Source organism: Daucus carota, chromosome 4, assembly GCF_001625215.2.
Source record: "Daucus carota subsp. sativus chromosome 4, DH1 v3.0, whole genome shotgun sequence".
Lineage (NCBI taxonomy): Eukaryota > Viridiplantae > Streptophyta > Magnoliopsida > Apiales > Apiaceae > Daucus > Daucus carota.
In genome coordinates this window covers 8,743,454-8,764,861 of record NC_030384.2, presented here as the reverse complement: position 1 = coordinate 8,764,861, position 21,408 = coordinate 8,743,454, and the positions used below count along the sequence as shown (strand labels likewise).

The window sequence follows — 21,408 nt, the reverse complement described above, 5'->3', positions numbered from 1 at the left end:
GGCAATGCTGCTCAAGCATTTAAAAATAATATTCTTTCTTGAGTCTCATTAACATGTCTGGAACTCGTAAAATAGTGTTGTTTAGGGATCCAAAACGAAGATAGCTTAAGTGGTTTAGATCTTATCCTATATCGTCTCAGGTTCTGGTTCGATCCTGGCTCACTCCGAAAATTTCTTAAAATAGAATAATAGATATTAATTTGTAAGACCATAAGTTATATTTGTCAAAAAAAAATGAAGAGCAAGTCCGAGGCAATCTATACATATCACTCTCAATGGGCATGCAATGCTTAATATATCTTTACATAACTTGTAAAGCAAATCTGTGTTGTATCAGAATTTAGTGGACATTGTGATGAATTTACTTTACATTTTTTGCTTTCTTATCCTCTTGTTTACTGGTCATTCATTATCATACCCTCTGTGCACCAACTCAAGTATTTCTATCTTCTCATTTGTCTCTCTATGTGTGTTATTCTGGTGACGATATAACGTGTATTTTATTATTTCAGGGATACCAATCAAGCAGAAAAATGTTTTGAAGTTTTGCCCTTACCATGGAACTGGCTGCTGTGATTCTGACAACGACGAGCAACTAGAAAACCAGTTTCGACAAATGAACATCTCTAGTCCTAGATGTGCTTCCCTCATAAGATCAATCTTGTGTGCAGTAAGATTTTGAGGCCCAAGAACAAGTATTATGTCTATATTCTTGATTATGGCTTGAATAGGATTTTTATTACAATGAAAAACTGTAGCTATTTATGATTGGATTGGCATAACTAGATGCTGCTTGTCAATTTCATGATTCACTTGTTGCATACCTAGGACTTAGTGTTACCTGTATGATTTCAGACTACACGGGGATTCACCGCTCAAACTGCAACAGAAATTATAGAAAATAATTTCTACAAAAGCAGTTAGCAGTTTTCAATTTAATGACACTAGCTCTCTGATAAAGCTTTAATAGCTTAATCTGAAAAACTATGAAAATTAATGCTTATCAATGTTTACAGAGATGCAATCAGTTTTCTGCTCAGCTGTTACGAATTGACTACGAAGAAAGAAACATTCCGGTCTTGTGTGACACTGAGAATGGAGCTTTGAATGACTTCTGCACTGATATATGGAATACTTGTGGAGATATCCCCATTCCAAATTCCCTGTTTGTTAGGCCTGTACAAAGGAAAGATCACTTCTCATTCGATACTTCCCCTACAAAGCTGACTAATCAGTGGAAGTCAAGGGGGAACTTTTGTGAAGTATTTGGTAGCTCTTCAGTTGATGAATCTATGTGCTTTGACGGAAAAAATGCTATATTTGGGACTGCAATAGCTCCTCAGCCTATTAAGGGTCTATGCCTTGAGAAAGTTGGCCATGGTTCTTATATCAATATGATTCCTGACCCCAATGTATCAAATCGTGTTTTTGTATCAAATCAAGAAGGCAAGATATGGTTGGTCACGATGCCTGAAGCTGAATCAACCGAAATTCTGAAGATGGATGAATCAAAACCCTTTTTGGATCTAACAAACCAAGTGCTTCTTGACCCTGAGTCTGGTCTGATGGGGATCGCTTGTCATCCAAATTTTGGACGAAATGGCAGATTTTTTGTCTCTTTTGTTTGTGATAAGCTTCGACATGAAGGATGTCAAGGCAGATGTTCATGCAATACGGATGTGAATTGTAATCCATCTAAAATTCTCCCTGAAAATGGAATTGAACCTTGTCGATATCATTATGTTGTTGCAGAGTATACTGCAAATGGTACTGCCTCAGAGCGTTACTTGGTACACATCTTAGGCTTCTGTAGAGGATAATTTGACTGTACTTTAGCCTCGTTTTCCTCATAATATCTCAATATTGATAAAAAATGACAGGAAAAAAGTGCTAATGCAGTAGAAGTGAGAAGAATATTTACAATGGGGCTCCAATATACTGGGGCTCACGCAGGTCAGATTTTATTTGGTCCTGCAGATGGCCATTTATATCTTATAACAGGAGATGGTTCACAAGGACTTCATTCTGCAAATCTTGCACAAAACAAGAGGTCATTGCTTGGAAAAATATTGAGAATTGACATTGATAACATGCCAAGTAAGTATAGTGACGAACAAAACACCAAATAACAAGAGTAAAATTTTAATGGCTGCCTTTTTTTTCTCAGCAGCCGTAGTTGATGCACATCAATCAGCACTTTATCTTGGCATTTTATTGTAATGTGACTTTTTGTTTGGTCGCATGTCATGGTCTCAGGTGAGAAAGAAGTTGAAAGGCTAGGTTTATATGGAAACTATTCTATACCAAATGACAATCCATACACAAGTGACAATGAATTGGCGCCTGAGGTCTGGGCCTTGGGATTCAAAAATCCTTGGCGTTGCAGTTTTGACTCAAAACGACCTTCATATTTTATGTGTGGAGACGCTGGACAGGTTTCTTTCAGTATAAGCTGATTAATATCCAACTCATTCATTTGTGTTATAGTGTTTTTGTCATTATTTGTAATATCAGTAGTTATTCATGACTATAATACACTTGAACGCGAGCCAATACAGGTACTGTCCATTTCCAAATAATAAATCTTGCATTTGCACTATGCATATGTGGGCACCAAACTAGCTCTACAGCCTTACTATGATATTGTAATTTCCCTCTTATTTTCATTAATTTAAAGTCATGTTCTTGTTGCTCAAGGATGGATATGAAGAGGTTGATATAGTCACAAAGGGAGGAAACTACGGATGGCCTATCTATGAGGGACCCTATGTTCTCCATCCACCAAATACCTCCTCCTCTAGTGCCACCAGCACCTTCATTTTCCCAGTGTCTGGATACAATCACTCGGCAGTAGATAACAATAGTGGATCTGCATCAATAATAGGTGGTTACTTCTACCGCTCCATGACTGACCCGTGTTTGTATGGAAGGTCTGATACATTTCATTTAACATACCACAGCCCTTATGTTACATTGTGAGAACAACTACAAATTTTCCTGACACTTTCAGGTACTTATTCTCTGACGTCTATCAAATCGCTATTTGGGCTGCAACTGAAGTTCCTACAAACAGTGGCAACTTCACAGCAGAAAGTATTCCTTTCAGCTGTGCTAGTGACTCTCCCATTAAGTGTAGTCCAAAAGCCGGAAGTGATCTCCCAGACCTGGGCTACATATATTCACTCGCAGAAGATAACCTTAAGGACGTTTATATATTGACTAGCACGGGTGTCTATAGAGTCACAAATCCAAGTCGCTGCAGTTACCAACGTGGAGCTATTTTTTCCTCTGCTCCTGCTTCCATTAAGGCTGCGCCAATATTAAGTTTCCTTTCATTTTCCTTCTTCTTCCTGACATTAATATGTGCTGTAAAATCTTAACATTATGTGATATTTGAAATTTTCTTTCTTCACAACCATAGATTTTATTTCCTTAATCCTCAACTAATATAAAGACAAGCAGGCTGATAAAGAATGGAATAAAGCATCTTGACTTTGAGTACAATTATACATATGAAACCATCAATATTTATTCTTCAGCTACTGTGTTTCACATTCATGGACTTCCACTTAGTTTTGAAATAGAAAATCTTATTACTATTTATATTTCTTTATTATTGGAGATATTAAATATGACACATGTGCCGACATCAATCGGTCTGCTATGTTTGTTTGTGTAATAAGCCTAAAAATGACTTAAAAGATAGAAGTTAGTTTGAGATACTTTTTTGAATGACTTAAATTATTTTTAACGTTTTTTTTTATAAAAGTTACCCATAAGTCATAAGGTACCCACAAATCATTTTTTTATTATTACATTTTTAATAACTCATAAGCAGTGTTGTAAAAAGCGGGAATCACACTTAATCAGTAAAATCACGGAACAAGGATTAATCGGAGATTAATTGAATTGATTGGGGATTAATCGGAGATTTAATCAGTTCGGCGAGCGACATAACAGGGATTAATCGGTGATTAATTATAATTAATCATCGACTTTTAAAAGAGCTCATAAGTCATAAATAAATCAAAATTACCCAAATATACATTTTAAACTTCAAGCTTATCACTTAAATAATGTCAAGTCATAATTTAACATTTTAAACTCAACGAAACGAGCTCTAAGTATGCGCAAATAAATATCCGAGAAGATCACTGTTTGGGGTGGTCATGATGTTCATTGCCTTGCACAGTGATCAGGAGCGAAAAAGATTTTAAATACTTGATCATCAGGATAAACAGGAGCTTAGTGAATCATCAAATTATAACATCAACCATAGTGAATACTAGGTGCTGTTTTGTTTTAGATTATGTCACGGGATGCATAGCCTTGAGCAACTGGAACTGGCTGTGCTTATCTCATGGTAAAACCAAGTTGCTAATAACATATATACAATCATGTACAAACATTATGATATTGATTAATATCGCAATCAATAATTTAAGAAAAAAATAAACAACCAAGATCCATCCAGCCTGGATTTGCTACAAAAATATGCAACTAAGCAGAAATATGAAAGTATGTTTATTCAGGGGCAAAGTCAACTATAGGGACTGCTGGTTTGTTGTCAGAATGGACAAAGAGAAAATGTCAAGGCTTTGTGTAATATATATATCTTGTTTAATCTAACTGACAAAGGACATTTTGAGTAGTGAAAAATGAGGTTTTGAAACTCAAAAGGCTTTTTCATTTTATAGAGAGATCTTCTGTCATGGCTTCTTGTGGAGGTGGTAGTGCAATCATCGTCGTGTTTGTATCGAGTATCTTGGTGCTTCTAGTCCTCCCTTGTTTCTCACATCCACTATGTTCTGATTCAAGTATGTCTCATTTGTTAAAGCATGTATACTTGTCACAGATATATATATTATCTTCACCTTGACTTGCTATCGTCTTCACAGGGGCACCGTTTAGTTCCAAGACTCCGCTGCTTTTCTGTCCTTATAACGGATCACTGTGCTGTACTTCTGCCCAGGATTTGAGCTTACAGAAGCAATTCGCAGCAATGAACATATCTCATACAGAGTGTGCTTCTCTAGTGAAATCGGTCCTCTGTGCTGTAAGTTCCTATTTTTTATGATATTATTTATCATTCCCTAGTTCTTTAAATTCCTTCATTCTTGTCTCCATTATTTCAGAGATGTGACAAATTTTCAGCAGACTTGTATACTGTCCAATCTACTTCTCGACAAGTTCCATTACTTTGCAACACTACCACAGGATCAAATAGCTTTTGTTCACAAGTATGGAATACATGTCAAAATGTATCAATCATAAACTCCCCATTTGTGGCCACTTCCTTATTAAGCCAACCAGGAACACCTGTCAATTCCAGTAGCAAACTCACTGATACATGGAAGTCGAAAAATGATTTCTGTAGTGCATTTGGTGGAATTTCACCAGATGATTCAGTGTGCCTTGACGGAGGACCTGTTATACTAGCTGATAAGAAACCTCCAAGCCCCCCTAGTGGTATGTGTCTTGAGAAGATAGATAATGGTTCTTTCCTCAATATGGCTGCTCATCCTGATGGTTCTAATCGTGCCTTCTACGCGAATCAGCAAGGAAAGATTTTTCTAGCAACAATTCCCAAACAAGGGTCGGGAGAAGAAATGAAGCTTGATGAATCAACTCCTTTTCTTGACTTAACTGACGAGGTTTATTTCAGCACTGAGTTTGGGATGATGGGAATGGCATTCCATCCCAACTTTGCACAAAATGCAAGGTTTTTCGCTTCATTCAATTGTGACAAGTCAAAGTGGAACGGATGCAGTGGCAGATGTGCTTGTAACTCAGATGTCGACTGTGATCCCTCTAAAATAGGCACTGACAATGGTGCACAGCCATGCCAATACCAAACTGTTATTGCAGAATACACTGCTAATGATACCAACTCACAGCCATCTACGGTACATATCTCTACACCTCAGTATGTATGCTTTAAAGTCTATACCTTATTATCTAGCTTAGGTGATCCAACAAAAGGTCTTTATCTTCTTTATTTCCAGGAAGCTAGACCAATTGAAGTAAGAAGGATACTTACCATGGGACTTCCATTCACGGGTCACCACGGAGGACAGATCCTTATTGGACCAACTGATGGGCACTTATACTTTATGATAGGAGATGGTGGAGGAGTAGGCGACCCTTACAATTTTGCCCAAAACAAAAAGTCATTACTTGGGAAAATTATGAGGCTTGACATCAATACCAATCCTAGTAAGTTTCAGATACTCTGTATTTTATACTACTGCATAAGCCTATTTTTTTTACATTTTGTTCATGATTTGTCAGGTCCAGCAGAAATTGATAGACTCGGCCTATGGGGGAACTACTCCATCCCAAAAGACAATCCATATACTCTGGATAAAGATTTGCAGCCAGAAATATGGGCAATTGGAATGCGAAATCCCTGGAGATGCAGCTTTGATTCGGCTAGGCCTTCTTATTTTATGTGTGCAGATATAGGCCAGGTTCGTTTTTTGTTCTCAAGTAGAGTTATGCATGGTGTTTTGTCACGGCTAATCTTGTTCATTACATAGGATCATTACGAAGAGGTAAATTTAGTAACTAAGGATGGAAACTACGGATGGCGTGCTTATGAAGGACCTAACCCATACAATCCTCCAAAAGCTCCAGGAGGAAATACTTCGCGTGACTCAATAAGTCCAATTTTTCCAGTTATGGGATATAGCCACTCTGATGTGAACAAAAATGAAGGATCAGCATCAATCACAGGCGGATATTTCTATCGCTCAACAACGGATCCATGCCTTGAAGGAAGGTTAGTTAAAAGACATATTTAAGATATTTTTATATTTTTTTTCCATAAACACCTTAAGGTTTTAGGTAGACCGTTTCTCAACAATGGTAACATTATTTTGCAGGTATTTGTATGCAGATTTATACGCCGGGGCTGCATGGGCAGGCATTGAAACCCCTGAAAATAGCGGAAATTTTACATCTACCAAGATTCCATTTAAGTGTGCAGAAGACAGTCCCATTCCTTGTACATATGTCCCTGGAAATACATTACCTGCCTTGGGCTACATTTTCTCATTTGGAGAGGATAACAGTAAAGACCATTTTGTATTAGCCAGCAGTGGTGTCTACAGAGTAGTCCCTCCCAGCCGCTGTAATTACAGTTGCACAAAGGAAAAGGCTACTACCACTTCTCCTCCAACTCCTTCTCATGCAACATGTAACTATTTTGGCCTCACTTTGTCTCTTATTTCTTGCTTTGTTCTAAGCTACATTTTGATGATTTAAGATGACAACCTCTTTTTTACTTTGTCTCTCTAGTGTGGTTGGATAACTTAGTGATAAAAAATTTATCCTCGTCCTGATTTCATCCGACTCGATAGAAAGATACTTGTTTGTAATACTACAAGTCATATTTATCAAAAAAAATCACCTCATTTTTATTTTTACATGAGTTTACTTGTATTTTGTTTACAGTCCGATTCATTTTCTTTTCCATGCTTTTTCTACGAATTCCTCAAAACAATGTATGCAGAGTAACATCACAAAAATATCCTTGTGCAAACCTAAATCCGGTTTAGAAGCCCTATCAAATTAATGTAATTATTTTTTCATGATTTGTTTTTGTTTAATTTAATTGTTTGTTTCTTTTTCTATAAATTTTGTTTAAGGACCGATCCGGACAACAAAAACAATTTAATTATTTGTTTTCCTTATGTTAATTGATTAAAATAAGTAGCTTACAATATGGCCTATTATATAAGAATGTCAGAATAAATAAATTCAAGTGATATATTTAAATAATAAGTCTATTGAAATTGTTTATAAGATTAAATAAACTGAATAGAGATATTTAAGTTATTTATTCAAATGTCTTAATTTTAGAACTAATCTAAAATTAAATTTTCTTGAACCATTAAATAATGAATTTATATTAAATTTTAGTGACCTTTTTCAAATTGTTGAGAAAATTATTAATTTATATCGTTTATATAATATATTTGTATAATATTATTTTCAATAAATATGAATTTTATTTATATAATATAATTATAAATTTATATTGCATATTACGTTTTATTGATAAGTACAATTATTTTAATTTAAATAAGTGAATGTGTTTTTTTTAACGAAAGAAATGAATGTGTTGTTAATTTAAAAGAATTGATTTTGTATTCCAAAAAAGTAAATAATATTATCTATTAATAAATATTCATATGAAAATTCATATTCTTTTTCAAAATCATCATATGAAATATATTTTTTAAAAATTAATATCATTTATTAATTAAGAATATATATATATATATATATATATATATATATATATATATTCAAATAAAATTATAAATAAAATATAACGGGGTACTTAGCATGATAAATTACTAATTATTACTCCCTCCATCTCATTTTAAGTGTGTCCTGTTTTGACTTTTAACGGTCAAATTGACCAATTTTTGTCCAACCATAAAAAACAAATTTGTTATTATTTTAAAAAAACTAAAAATTACATTTTATAGTTTATTGTATGTACTTTATAATGATATAATTTTTTTATTTTTTTTACAAATATGGCTTATAGCCTTACAAATGAGTATCTGTTCTACGAAACTCTCGGAGTGAGCCAGGGTCGAACCCAGGACCTGGGACGACAGAGGATATTACAATGATATAATTTTTTTTATTTTTAACAATTATATTATATGTGTAAATCTCAGTCAAAATTTGGTCAATTTCACCATTCAAAAGTCAAACTGTACACTTAAAATGAGATGAAAGTCAAACAGTACACTTAAAATAGGATGAAAGGGAGTATCAATTTAAGGATTGTGAATTAAATTTTGGGAAGCAATCAAGGATTATGAATTAAAAGTTGAGGAATTATAAAAAGGTGCATCGGTGCTAGTAATACGTGTGTCGTTTGAGTTCCCATGAGCTCCAGCTTGCCATCATCTGATTTATAAGACCCAAAGCTAGGCTAAGCGGTACTACTGTGAAAGATGGAAGTAATGAAAAGTGCTCCAATAATAACGAAGGTTTTTACGCAAAAAGATGAAATAAAGTTGCTTAAATCGATGATAAGATACAAGTCGGAGAAAAGCCGTGATGCTACTTCTGATCTCGCTGATTTCACAGATTTCGTTAAGCCCTTGTCTTTCCCGGCCAGTAAAACTCAGGTTGGTGGCAAGATCCAGAGGCTGCGAACGAAGTTCAGAAATAACTTCAAGAGAGAAAAGCACGGGAAAAAACCTATTGGTTATTTCAATAAGCATCAGTGTCAATTGTACGGGCTTTCGAAGAAGATTTGGGCTACTTTGGTTCAGGTGGATAGCGATGATGAAGAAGGTGTTGGTAATGATAACTAGGTATGAATCTATTTGTTTTCTTTTGACTTATAATGCATTTCGATTATCTATCTAATTTTACATCATCTCTTGTTGATGGCACACTTTATTCAATTTTATGCTTATAATATTACCAACTTTATCTTGTTTCAATAATCAGGGTCTTAATGTATTTGGTGGTGTGATTAATCACTTCAAAGTTGTAACATGCAACGTAGTTTAAAAATGTTTCAGAAGAGTGCAATATACTCTCAAATCTTGGGAATAAGCTCTTTACTATGCTGTTTTAAAGGTGAAGAATTTTGATATCCTATCTTCTATTGGACTTTAATTAAGTAAAGAAAGCATGTATGATTCTCTTACAGATTGGCAACAAGATTGCTGCAGTCCTTTTGCTTTGAGAAACACACCCGTCTGAGTACAGTAAAATTGACATTTAGGTCTGTTGTTCAGAAGTCGCTATTCTTCATCTTTATATAGCACGATTATGTTACCTGTTCTGATAATATGGAAAAGGCAGTGCACTCCTATTATATTCTGTATAATCATAAGTAAATGAGTAAAATTTATGAAGTAAGTATTAGGTCATAACTGTAAAAGCAAGACTGCTAGCCAAGTTTTTTATGTTTAAATGTGATCTTCTACCCCTGCGGATTAACAAAAGAAATAATTTGGTTCCTTGTCAATATGTAATTGTGCAATTGCTAGGTTTCTGGCATACTTCTTACTACTTGGTCACTTTTGATGATCTGCATAAATTGTAAGGACCTGTTATTCTGTATGTTAATGATGACATTTAGTTATTATAGTTTGGTGTCAGAATCAATGTAAAACCACAAAATATATACTTGTTTAATATATGTATATTTGTATTGGAAAAATTTTAATGGCCTATGGCCCTATACAAATGTACATATGTGAATTTCAGAAGACTGTAATATTTGTTGGGACTTGGAACCAGCTTCACAGTGTATAGAAGTAAAGAGTTAGACCTGATAATGCAAGAAATTGTTGAGGAGCAGAGGTTAGCTTTTAGAGAGGAAGACATATAGAAGAAACTATCGTGTAGTCTAGTATTAGTACTTCTGTGACATTCTTACACTCTTTCCGTATCAGGGAACCTTCATTGGCTAAAAAATTGGAAAAGTTAGGTTACAACAAGTCGTGTTCCTTCAAGTAGCATCATCAGTACTACGCCCCTTTGACTTAATTTAAACACGAGGACCTGTTTTGTGGTTCCTAGTTTACAAAACCTAGAAAAAGACAAAGTATAAATTTGAGAACCAGAAGTTCCAAGTACGAACTTATATGGTACTGTACTTTTTTTTGTCAGACTTCATTAACAAAAATTAAATTATACCCGTGTGCATGTATACCGCCGTAGGCAGGTTATGATAAAGGTTCTGATGTACATGAGCTTACTCTTGTTATATTTGTAAAGATGTGGTCGAGGTTTATGACTTGGTGGATATTAATTAGACTTGAACCAGGGGACTTTCATCAGACAAATTTTTGGGTGTTAATTCATCATCAGCGTTCTTTTTATATAACTCAACTAAAACTTGCCTTTTTCCCTAATCTGTTCACCTCACAGACCTTTCTTAGCTAGATCTCTCGTCTCATAGATGTTGCAGACAAGTGAATTAGTACTGCATCCTTCTGGAGTTTGGACTAAATATTTTTACCAGAAGCTCTGTCATTCACAACAAAACTACCTGATTAGGACACTCATTTAATCACCTATATCTTGTTTCATTAATTTTGCTACCTTTTTCTTCCATGTTTGAACTAGTACTATGTAATATATGTTTCTTTTTGTTTACAGGATCTTGGCAGTGGACATTATATCTTGGTGCTTGGATTTTGGACCATCCTAGTAGAATCTCTGTGTGCCCCTGACTTGGTGACTTTTGTCGTTGGATATTTTGTGGCTTTTGGATTTATAATTAATATTTAGTTTTGATGAAGAACAATTTTCATATTATTGTCTTGGAACATATTTTGTAATGTGGTTTGATTGGATTTGAAAGTATCTATTTTGCAGTATTTAATATTTTGTAAGTTAATCGAGCTTGAATGAAGCTTGAGTTGATATGATCCAAAAATAGCAGATGCCACTCAAGATATGGCACTCTCACATTTTTTTTAGATTTTACACGCTAACCTATCTATGTACATTATAATTCCTGTTGCCTCTTTGCTATAGTATTCTGCCCATGCTGAGAAATTGCCCTTCAAAGTTCAGTTTAATTACAAGCCTGCCACCGCTCCAACCTACGTTGCTTACTTTCTGAATGGACAGGAGCCTGCCGCGTAGCCGGTTTTTCCTTCTCTCCATACTGCAGATTAATACACGTGCAGCTACTTTTTCCCATGTACATTTACAGATACAGAACACAAGAAAGAAGTGAAGAGAAGAAAAGGCAAAGCTTCCGCTCGACGCTTAAAAATTTGAAATTTGAAATTTGAAATTTCAAATTATTTTGTAGATTAGTGCTTATTACCTATTTCTTTTCTTCCCAATTATTACATAGCTAACACAACTTGCTGCGTAATTTTAGTTTGCAAAACATGTCAAATGTTAGTAATGAGATAGATAACCAACCAATCTGTTTTTGTTCTTTACAACTTGGTTTTTCAGCTACTTGCTTGACTAAAACCTCTGATTTTGTAGGCTCAAGAGGATTCCACAAGCCAATGTCCTGCTACATTTAGTAGATTTTGGTTTGTTGTAGCATAACTGCTTGATTAAAATCCTGTGAGAATTTATCTATTTCTTCTGATTTCCACTAATCTTATTCGTATTTGTTTGTTTTGAAGTTTGAAATGTGTGAATTTGTTGAAATCATACACCAGGTATATATACATTTCTTTCAGTTTATTCTTGAGATCATTATAATTGATGATTGTTTGAATTTTGTTGATTTGATTTTTTGATGCATATGTATTGTCTAATGGTTTGTGTAAGAGAAGCATCTTAAGCTAATATTTTCGTTAGTTATGTATAAACTGAAGATTAAGGTCAATGAGTTTTTGCAGGGTCATCATTTATGGTTTTTTCTGATTCTAGGTTATGTTTGTCGACTTTGGTCTGGCAAAGGAAAGAAATGGAGGATGCCTATCTAAGGTGATAATATCTTACCCTCAAGTAATGGTTGTAAATGTATTATCTTGGCTCCAACTATTAGATATCTCTACGGAGATGGTCCTCCAGTAGATTAATAAAATCTTAAATTTATTGAGGATGTACTAACACAAGCCTTAAGGATCTACCTAATTTGAGTAGACATGAGGGAGTGATTTAGTTTAATTCTTTGACTTTACCCTATTTCATGAGTTTTTGACTCCAAATTGTGTATGCTCAATGAAAAGATTCTAGACAATACCCGAAACTGAGCCTAGCAGCAATTGATATAGACCTAACAATTTGGAAGCTTCATGCGTGGAATTTTGTAGCAATTAGTTGGTTTCAGGGGGGATAAATGCCCGTAACCACAAGAAAATGTCAAATTGGATATAGTTTACCAGCTTAACATGACAAACTATATAGAGTTGATCCATAATATCTCCTTGCTATACAATCTGTGTCTTATGCTTGACTGTGTCGCCGTTTTTCTTTTATGTTTATTTTATTGTCTTTGCTGTTATTTTAAAGGAATGAGCAAAGTATAGTAGCCGTGTAAGCTTATAGTAGGACTATCGACCTTGAATATTGCTGTTTGATATCATAGATCAAATATAATATTACATTGATAAAATTTATGCAGTTTGAACATATTCATCCTCATATCCTCATATACTTAAATCACATTCATGCAAAGCTTCCGCTCGAAGCTTTCTCCCCGCCTGCAAGGACGAGCAACCACCTGCATTTCGTAATATTTACATTTTTTTTAACAATTCAAATTTCAAAATCAAAAAACAAATTAGTTTGTAGCTTAGTAGTACAAGAGAGCATAGAAGAAGATGCAAGCTTCCACGCGAAGATTTCTCGCCGCCTGCAAGGATGAGTAACCAGCTGCAATTTGTAATATTTTACAATATTTTAACAATTCAAATTTCAAATAATTGTGTAGATTAGTACGTGCTTATTACCTATTTCTTTTCCTCCTAATTTTTACATAGCTAACACAACTTGCTGCGTAATTTTATTTCCACACCATGTCAAATGTAGGTGAATGAAATAGATTACCCATCAATCTGTTTTTGTTCTTTACAACTTGGTTTTTCACCTATTTGCTTAACTAAAACCTCTGATTTTGTAGGCTGAAGAGGATTCCACAAGATCGTGACACCTGTTCACCTCTGAAGATATGGTCCAAGGTTTAGTTGCTATTTTTCACCTTCTGATCGTTGTTTATATTATTCACTGATGTTTCTATTAAAGTTTGCAATCTTTTGCAAACTGAATGATTGTTTCCTATAATTTCTGTCATGTTGTGGATGATGAATGTTTTTACTTCATGAACTCACTTCATATATAACAAAGTGTAATAATATATAACAAAGTGTTATAAACCAAAAAGTGTTAGGAAGCGCAAGAAATTTGGAGACAAAGAGAATATCTCAGGAAATTCTGCCACTGATGCTCTGCAGGTTCGTTAAAACTTATTATGGCTGCTGTTTGTTACTTCATTTAACGCATTATCGAATGATCTTCTCAAGACTTAATAAGGACCAAATGTTGTGTAAAAATACGATGGTTCACCACCTCATCCGCTCAGATCATTGTCCGGTGAAAAAAGAGTTGTTACACATATAATTGGAGAAGCATCACTTTCTGCACTTTCTTTTAAGTGTCCTGTATGTCCTCAACTAAGAATCATTTGAATGTAGGATACCAGAATTCATTTTAATTGTTCGTAATACTACAAGAAAATTGTGAATCTTAATCTTTTGTACCACTAATTTCTGTAATATTAAAAAAATCCTTTTTTATTTTCAAGTAATTGAGACTTTATATCTGCAGAAAATCAATCATTGCTATAATAGCCTCGGCACTATTTTAATTACTGTTTTACACGTAATTGAGATGTTTAGGTTAATGAAGTCTGAGGATCCTAGACCAAGAGCTGAATAGTTAGCTTAAATTATACCTGTATTAAGGTCACATGTAATGCTCAGTTGAAAATGGGGAGTTGATTGAGGATGCCCAGAATCAAATGGTAACAAAGATCACATACACAAGATAAGAAAATAATTGCTACGATGTTTTGGCCGTAATTTTGCATAATTCTAGCCAATTTTTAGATGTGGAGATTTATTTGCGATGTACATTGTTTGGTTTTGACAGCAGGCACAAAACTTCGGGGAACCATTTTCCTTGGTTATCTGTGAAGGTGAAACTTTAGCAGGCATTAAAATGCGTATTCAAAAGAAATTGCAGGTTTCAGACGAGGAGTTTCTAAAGGTACATATATTTCTTTGTACATGTTTCACCTTAGCAGAAGTTAAAATGTGTATTCAAAAAAAAATTGCTGGTTCAACGAGGAGTTTCTAAAGGTACATCTATTTCTTTGTACACGGCTGCTCAATATTTAATTTTCAACCATATCTAACAATTTTTTCCACTTGATTTGTAATGTGAGAATTAACACCCTTTTTTGCGTATATGTACTTTCTGGGGGTTTCAGTGGAAATTTGCGCTCTTATCACTGGGAAGGCCAGATTATTTGCTGGACTCGGATATTGTATCTAGCCGTTTCCAGTGCACAATTTTTTTTTTCTTAATTTGAGTGTTTAATTTTAATATATAAGCAACACCCCTGTAAAGAATGTAAATTTGAGTGAAACATGTAATTGTTAAATGGGTCAAATTTTTGGAGAGAAGATGATTGCTAAAACTTGACCCGGCTAAAATTTAGATGTTGGTATGTGTAGAGAAGGGACGTGTATGGTGCTTGGAAGCAATATCTTGGGTTGGAGCAGCCTAACAATACTCCTAAAGAGCTTTGCTGCAAACTATAAATTTTTGCTGTATCAGATGATATGAGGTTGGTTTATTTGTTGGATGTTTATTAAAATGCTTTGCTGATGGGGGAGATAATGCAAGCATGTTATTAATATTACATTTTTGATGATATATGTGAAATAAGTTGGTTTTTATGATGGGGTGTATTTACTCTAGTTATATGGTGGTGCATTTGGCAATGGACAAGGACTCTTAAGCTAATGGTCAATTGAGACGGAGTGATAGCAGAATCACATATCAAAGCCAGTTTTAGTATAAACGGAAGTTGTGAAGACAGAAAAGAACCTATATCATGCTACTCATGCTGTGAGGAGGAGCCTACTTCTTAAGACTGGAACTATTAAACATAGTATTGCCTTTAGCTCAATTTTAGTGTGGAAAATTGTATTTGAGCAATTTAAACATTTTCTGTCCTCTGGCTATTGGAATATGAATTAAATTTGTTAGAAAAATATGTTTGTTCTCTGGAGATTAAAAGAGGGTTAAATTCTACTCGACGTATATGTACATAATATGGAATTACTTGCCGAAGTTTAAACCTGCATTCTCTTCCCACGTAAGATTGGACAATAGTTTCATTTACTTGACATTCTATTAATCTTATCAGTTCTCTAATGTAAATTTTCTTATTCTTCTTCTTTTATGAAATGAATTATTAACGACGCGTTTGATGAAATGCATTTATAATAAGGGTCTTTGGATCTTAGAATTTTTTGGCTTCATACAGTTTTGGATAATTTAGTGCTTAAGAGTTTATCCTCTGTCGTTCCAGGGTTCGCTCACCCAAGAATATCTTAGAAATTTTATTTTGGTTTATAGTTAACATCTCGAATAGAAGCTATAAGCATCTTCTTTTTTTTTTTTTGAGATAATCTAAATGGCTCATTGTATCTTATTATGATATATAAACAATTTTAATTGTATCTTTTAAAATTGAATTTATTTTAAAATGAATTTATATGTGTTAATAGATAGAAGTCGAGGTATCGCCGAAAGCGATGCCGAGAAGTTGTTGAAATTAAAATTATATTTTTGTTATAATAAAATTATATATACCACATGATAATTATTTATGTTATCAATATTTATTGACAGTGTCATACTTATAACGATAAATCATTTATGAAATGAATTATTAATGACGTGTTTGATGAAATGCATTTATAATAAGGGTCTTTGATCTTAGAATCTTTTTTGCTTCATATATACAGTTTTGGATAACATACTGCTTAAGAGTTTATTCTGTCGCCCCAGGTCGAGTTTATTCTGTCGCCCCAGGTCCTGGGTTCGACTCACACAAGAATATCTTAGAAAATTTGTTTTGGTTTATAGTTAACATCATAAATAGAAGTTATAAGCACTTTTTTTAGATAATCCAAATGGCTCATTTTATCTTATTATGATATATAAACAATATTAATTGTATAAATTTGCGATATATTAGCATTTTGTAAAAAAATTGAATATTATCTTTATATTACACTTTTTAAATATAATTAATGTATTTTTATGAATTTATTTGAATATGATTTTATAGGTGTTAATTGATATAAGTCGAGGTATCGGCGAAGGCGATGCCGAGAAGTTGTTGAAACTAATATATTTTGGTTATAGTAAAATTATATATATCACATGATAATTTTTTATGTTATCAGTATTTTTTGTCAGTGTCATACTTATAACGATAAATTATTTATGAAATGAATTATTAATGAGGTGTTTGATAAAATGCATTAATGATAAGGGTCTTTGGTTTTTAGAATTTTTTTGCTTCACAACTAAGTTTGTAAAGAGCTGAGCTCGGTTGTTCCAGGTCCTGAGTTCGATCCTGGCTCACCCGAGAATATCTTAGAAATTATATTTATGAATTAATATTCCACTTTCTGTAATCCCTATATCATATTACAATGCTATATGGTGCTCAGCACGATTCAATTGCTAAATGTCCAAGTTACTTTGTCGATAATTTTTTTTTCAAGATTCAAAGCCCAGCAACGCGGGCATAAATACTAGTATCAATATAGCTGTATTTCATCTATGCCTCTATTCTGCCTCTTTCTTCTCTTCACTGCAAAGTATACTAGACTTCAGGAGACTACAAATTCTTTTACGGTGGCCACGGCCCTGTATGTGCTGTTCTAATGTTCCCATTCATATTCCCTTCTCAGCACTCTATTTCCGCAGGCCTACAAGCAAAAGACAGGGAAAAGAGCTTTCAAAATGAGAAATCAATCTCAGCAGCATGAGAATATAATATATATTAGTGTTGGTATTGCGTCGATATATTTATAATATAAAATTTATTTTATTCTACAAAATCATTAATATAATTTTTATAGGCCGGCACAAATTTGTTTTGTTCTACAAATTTTAATATTTAATCACTAATATAATTTTTATACTCAACTAGTTATATATGCCTTCGCAAGGGTGCATATACAATTCGTAATTTATTATTTAAAATTCTAACATCATTTTATTAATATTTTAGTATTAATGAGTTGAATTTTAATTAAATTATATTAATCAACTGATTATACGTTCTCACGAAAATTTAAAAAAACGACAGTTAGTATTTGTATTGAAATAGAACACATTATAGTTAAAAAAAAAGTTATATAAATTTTTGTTAAAAAAATATTCAAAATTGAAAATTTATAATTTTATGTATAATATCATTATAATTGTTTGTACAAAATATTTCTCCCTCTGTTTTTTAATATTTGACGCTTTGACTTTGGGCACGTATTTTTAAGTGCTTTGACCGAATAGTTAAAAATATTATTTTTTAAATTTTCTTTTTCTGAATTAAAATATATAATCAAAATTTTAATTTACAAAAAAATTCAATCAAAAATAATAATTTTTACTATCCGGTCAACTCACCTAAAAATATGTGCCAAAAGTCAAAACGTCAAATAATAAAAAATAGAGGGAGCATATGATAATGTATTGTCACGAGTGTTTTTAATATTTAAAACTATTTAACAATATATGAGTAATAGACGTCCACATGTTGTAGACTTGTAGTTTTGGTGGAAGAGTACAAAACCAAAAAATATATATAACTAAAAATGTAAACTACAAATTATACTCATGTTAAATATAACTAAAAATGTGGACTACAAATTATACCCATGTTGTCTGATTATATTACTCACTCCGTCCCGGTGAGTAGTATCCACATAGGGAGTGGCACAGAGGTTAAGAAAAAGTGTAATTTAGTGATGAAAACTAAGAAAAGTGGGTGAAGTGGTAGGACCGATTAATATTTAATGTGTAAAATGAGTGTAGTGTGAGTAAAGTGGTGGGAACTACTAAAGGTATAAAGTGAGTGTAGTGGAAGAAAGTAGCGGGTGTAGTTAAGTTTTTATATTCGGTCTTTCTAATGTGTGCCCGGGGGCACACAATAAGCACGTACTTTCATGAAAAAGGCTTGTTTTGATTGGTGGAATTTGTGTGAATGCAGGGGGGCCATTAACATTTATTACTCATCCACCAATCAAAAGCTAGTATTTTCATGAGAGTTAGTGACCATTGTGTGCCCATGGGCACACCATAGAAAATTTGTTTTATATTATAAAAACTTACTATTTTTGGTATGTATACAATTGATGGGACGTCCTAAAAAAAACTGTATACAATTCAACGGGACAGAGGGAGTATAGTATAGTATAGATAGTGACATATATAATGGTAAAAATGGAAAATCATGGATTTACGAAGAAAGTCGAGTGATTGTATAAATTAATATTTTTCAACTCTTCTATAGAATCAGCATATAAGCCCGGGCCCCTCTAGTTTCTGTTGTGTTTTAAATAATATCCGTGTGTCAATTGTCATCATATTATTTCGAGCATAATTATTACGTTTTATTTTTTGAAAAAATATGTAAATATGAAATGTAATGTTTGCAACCTAATAGTATTAATAGTAATAAGTATTATATTTAAAAAACAAATTTATGGATCAAAAATTACATTTGGCCTGATTTTTCTATATTCAAATTCGTTAGGATAAAAAAGCCACTATCATATTATCAACATGTTCAAAATTATATTTGAAACTAATACTGAAATTTTTAGATTTTAAATGGGTTAATAGGCAAACAGATCACTGAACTCATGACCAACTTGCAGTTGGGTCATTGAACTCAAAAAGTTTGCAAACTGATCACTAAACTAGATTTAACTTGCAGTCAACTCACTGAACTAATAAAAGTTTGTATTTAGGTCACTGCACCGTTAAGTACCCGTTGACTTTAACGGAATCCGTTAAAAATTAAAAAAAAACGTTGAAAAAAATATAAAAATTCGATAATTATTACTGATATCTGTAAAACGTTTTTAAATATATTATACCTCATTAAAAGTATCTGTAATTTATTGTTAAAAATTATTAAATTATTTCATCTAATATAACCATGATTTTGATGAAAACTTGTTCTTGATATGTGAATTACGATATCCTGAATCATGATTAGAGAAGATGTGTGCTCCGCGTTGTTTTATCTTTATTTCTTTCTTTTTTTGAATGTACGTTTGTGTAATAGTTAAGTGATACATGATGGGGCAGATCATTAACACATTCTTTTTTAGCATATGTTGCACACACTTTGTATAAATAGAAATTGAAGCATATGTTGTAGGTAAAAAGACTCGTATTTTATTTTATTATAAAGGGAAAATAGATTTTTTTGCCATTCAACTTATTATTTGTTTAGAAACCTACCACTGAACTATAATTTTTTTCTTTTTTGCCACTAATGTTAGGTTCGGATTTTTTTTTTGTCACTAACGTTAGGTTCGGATTTGATTATTAACACTATGTTATTCTTTTTAGATTTAATTGCATTTGGCACCCCTTTGATTTCAGTATGTTGCACATTGCACCTAATAGTTTTGGAATAAACACTATGCAGCCCCTTACTTTTAACCCGTAGACACTTTGCACCCTTTCCGTTATCTTCTGCCGTTCCCGTTAACTTTTGAAGGGGCATTTTGGGAAATTTTATTATATTTAATTAAAATCATACTTTTATTAAATTTTCCGACCATCTAAATGATATTTTTCAGAAATCTATTTTTCAGTAGTCTGCAATATAATAGTGATCTGTGTCTATATCTTTATATGTAGTACTCCATATGTGTCCTAGGTAGTTTATCTTAGAGGACGAGAGTACAGATTTTTTTTACTCAGAAAGGAAATCTCAAAATTAACTTATGGAACTATATTTATAAAAAGTGGGAACCTTAAAATACGTACGTGACCAGTAGTGGTAAAGAACTATAAAGTCAAGTGATACTATATTTTTGTGGAGTCTTAAAATAATTCATAAAACAAAATTTTTTAGGTTCTTGAAATGCCTGTTAAACTCTCGTACTTCAAGGTAAACTAGCTAAGGGACATATAGACGACTGTATATAATGTTATAGACACATATCATATTACCATAATATTGCAGACTACCACTATGTTTTTATAATGCTAAAAAAATAACATATTGTTGATAATCAAATCAAAACATAACGTTAGTGACAAAAAAAATCCAACGTATTTTTAAGGGAAAAAAAAACCAACATTAAATTTTATTCAAGAAAAAAAAATAATTTTTGAAATTTTTTGGAGTCTCAAAATGCGTGTCCAACTCTCGTCCTCCAAGATAAACTACCTAGGACACTACATAAAGATATAAAAAATATCAGATCGCCATTATATTGCAGGCTAACACTATATTTTAATAATACTAAAAAAATAACATAGTGTTAATAATCAAATCCGAACCTAACGTTAGTGACAAAAAAAAGTCCGAACCTAACATTAGTGACAAAAAGGAAAAAAATTATAGTTCAGTAGTAGGTTTCTAAACAAATAATAAGTTGGATGGCAAAAAAATCTATTTTCCCTATTATAAAAGCATCAATTGAACTACTAATCTTATAATTGTACTTAGAAAAATTCTGACGCTTTTGATGTGGCTTACCCTTTTAATTTTCATATCAATCATATAGTATTTCAATGTCTTAGTTTTTTATTGTTAATTTAAAACATTAGATGATTATTACTTTGATACAGTATGTTATAATATTGTCTCGTTATAAAATTTTAATTTTT

At 32.8% G+C, this 21,408-nt stretch overlaps 3 protein-coding genes across 18 annotated transcripts; all 3 read left to right on the top strand.

Moving 5' to 3' along the window:
* Positions 1 to 258: 258 nt before the first annotated feature.
* Positions 259 to 3,415, top strand: LOC108192528 (HIPL1 protein-like). The gene is made up of 7 exons (XM_017372364.2): positions 259 to 437; positions 513 to 670; positions 1,017 to 1,790; positions 1,881 to 2,097; positions 2,257 to 2,435; positions 2,698 to 2,930; positions 3,011 to 3,415. Exons 1-7 carry the CDS (start codon positions 356 to 358, stop codon positions 3,378 to 3,380), a joined length of 2,013 nt encoding a protein of 670 aa, XP_017227853.1. The 5' UTR covers positions 259 to 355; the 3' UTR covers positions 3,381 to 3,415.
* A 1,217-nt stretch (positions 3,416 to 4,632) lies between these two features.
* On the top strand, positions 4,633 to 7,427 carry LOC108203440 (HIPL1 protein-like). The gene is made up of 7 exons (XM_017372365.2): positions 4,633 to 4,817; positions 4,899 to 5,056; positions 5,136 to 5,906; positions 6,006 to 6,216; positions 6,292 to 6,470; positions 6,540 to 6,781; positions 6,885 to 7,427. The coding sequence occupies exons 1-7, from the start codon at positions 4,712 to 4,714 to the stop codon at positions 7,264 to 7,266; spliced, it is 2,049 nt and encodes a 682-aa protein (XP_017227854.1). The 5' UTR covers positions 4,633 to 4,711; the 3' UTR covers positions 7,267 to 7,427.
* A 1,423-nt stretch (positions 7,428 to 8,850) lies between these two features.
* Positions 8,851 to 15,784, top strand: LOC108203443 (ubiquitin C-terminal hydrolase 13-like). 16 transcript variants are annotated; one of them, XR_010291605.1, is made up of 9 exons: positions 8,851 to 9,344; positions 11,149 to 11,746; positions 11,998 to 12,047; positions 12,144 to 12,179; positions 12,394 to 12,450; positions 13,589 to 13,646; positions 13,850 to 13,919; positions 14,617 to 15,316; positions 15,451 to 15,784. XR_010291605.1 is itself a non-coding variant. In XM_064092733.1 (8 exons), exons 1-7 carry the CDS (start codon positions 11,895 to 11,897, stop codon positions 15,288 to 15,290), a joined length of 414 nt encoding a protein of 137 aa, XP_063948803.1. In that variant the 5' UTR covers positions 11,754 to 11,894; the 3' UTR covers positions 15,291 to 15,316; positions 15,451 to 15,784. The 16 variants fall into 16 exon arrangements, 1 of the variants encoding a protein (XP_063948803.1); XR_010291600.1 differs by adding an exon at positions 14,364 to 14,488 and having other exon boundaries at positions 11,998 to 12,179; positions 14,620 to 15,316; XR_010291598.1 differs by adding an exon at positions 14,364 to 14,488 and having other exon boundaries at positions 11,998 to 12,179.
* The last annotated feature ends 5,624 nt before the right edge of the window (positions 15,785 to 21,408 follow it).

Bases quoted from the DNA above. Each gene is read 5' to 3' on its own strand.
- LOC108203440 (XM_017372365.2), top strand. From the start codon at position 4,712: ATGGCTTCTTGTGGAGGTGGTAGTGCAATCATCGTCGTGTTTGTATCG. The intron at 5,907-6,005 runs GTACATATCTCT...CTTTATTTCCAG, and splicing joins CCAACTCACAGCCATCTACG to GAAGCTAGACCAATTGAAGT. The intron at 6,782-6,884 runs GTTAGTTAAAAG...ATTATTTTGCAG, and splicing joins GATCCATGCCTTGAAGGAAG to GTATTTGTATGCAGATTTAT.
- LOC108203443 (XM_064092733.1), top strand. The intron at 12,451-13,588 runs GTGATAATATCT...CTGATTTTGTAG, and splicing joins ATGGAGGATGCCTATCTAAG to GCTGAAGAGGATTCCACAAG. The intron at 14,734-15,203 runs GTACATATATTT...TGGTATGTGTAG, and splicing joins CAGACGAGGAGTTTCTAAAG to AGAAGGGACGTGTATGGTGC.
- LOC108192528 (XM_017372364.2), top strand. From the start codon at position 356: ATGAATTTACTTTACATTTTTTGCTTTCTTATCCTCTTGTTTACTGGT. The intron at 438-512 runs GTATTTCTATCT...TTATTATTTCAG, and splicing joins CCCTCTGTGCACCAACTCAA to GGATACCAATCAAGCAGAAA. The intron at 2,436-2,697 runs GTTTCTTTCAGT...TTGTTGCTCAAG, and splicing joins TGTGTGGAGACGCTGGACAG to GATGGATATGAAGAGGTTGA.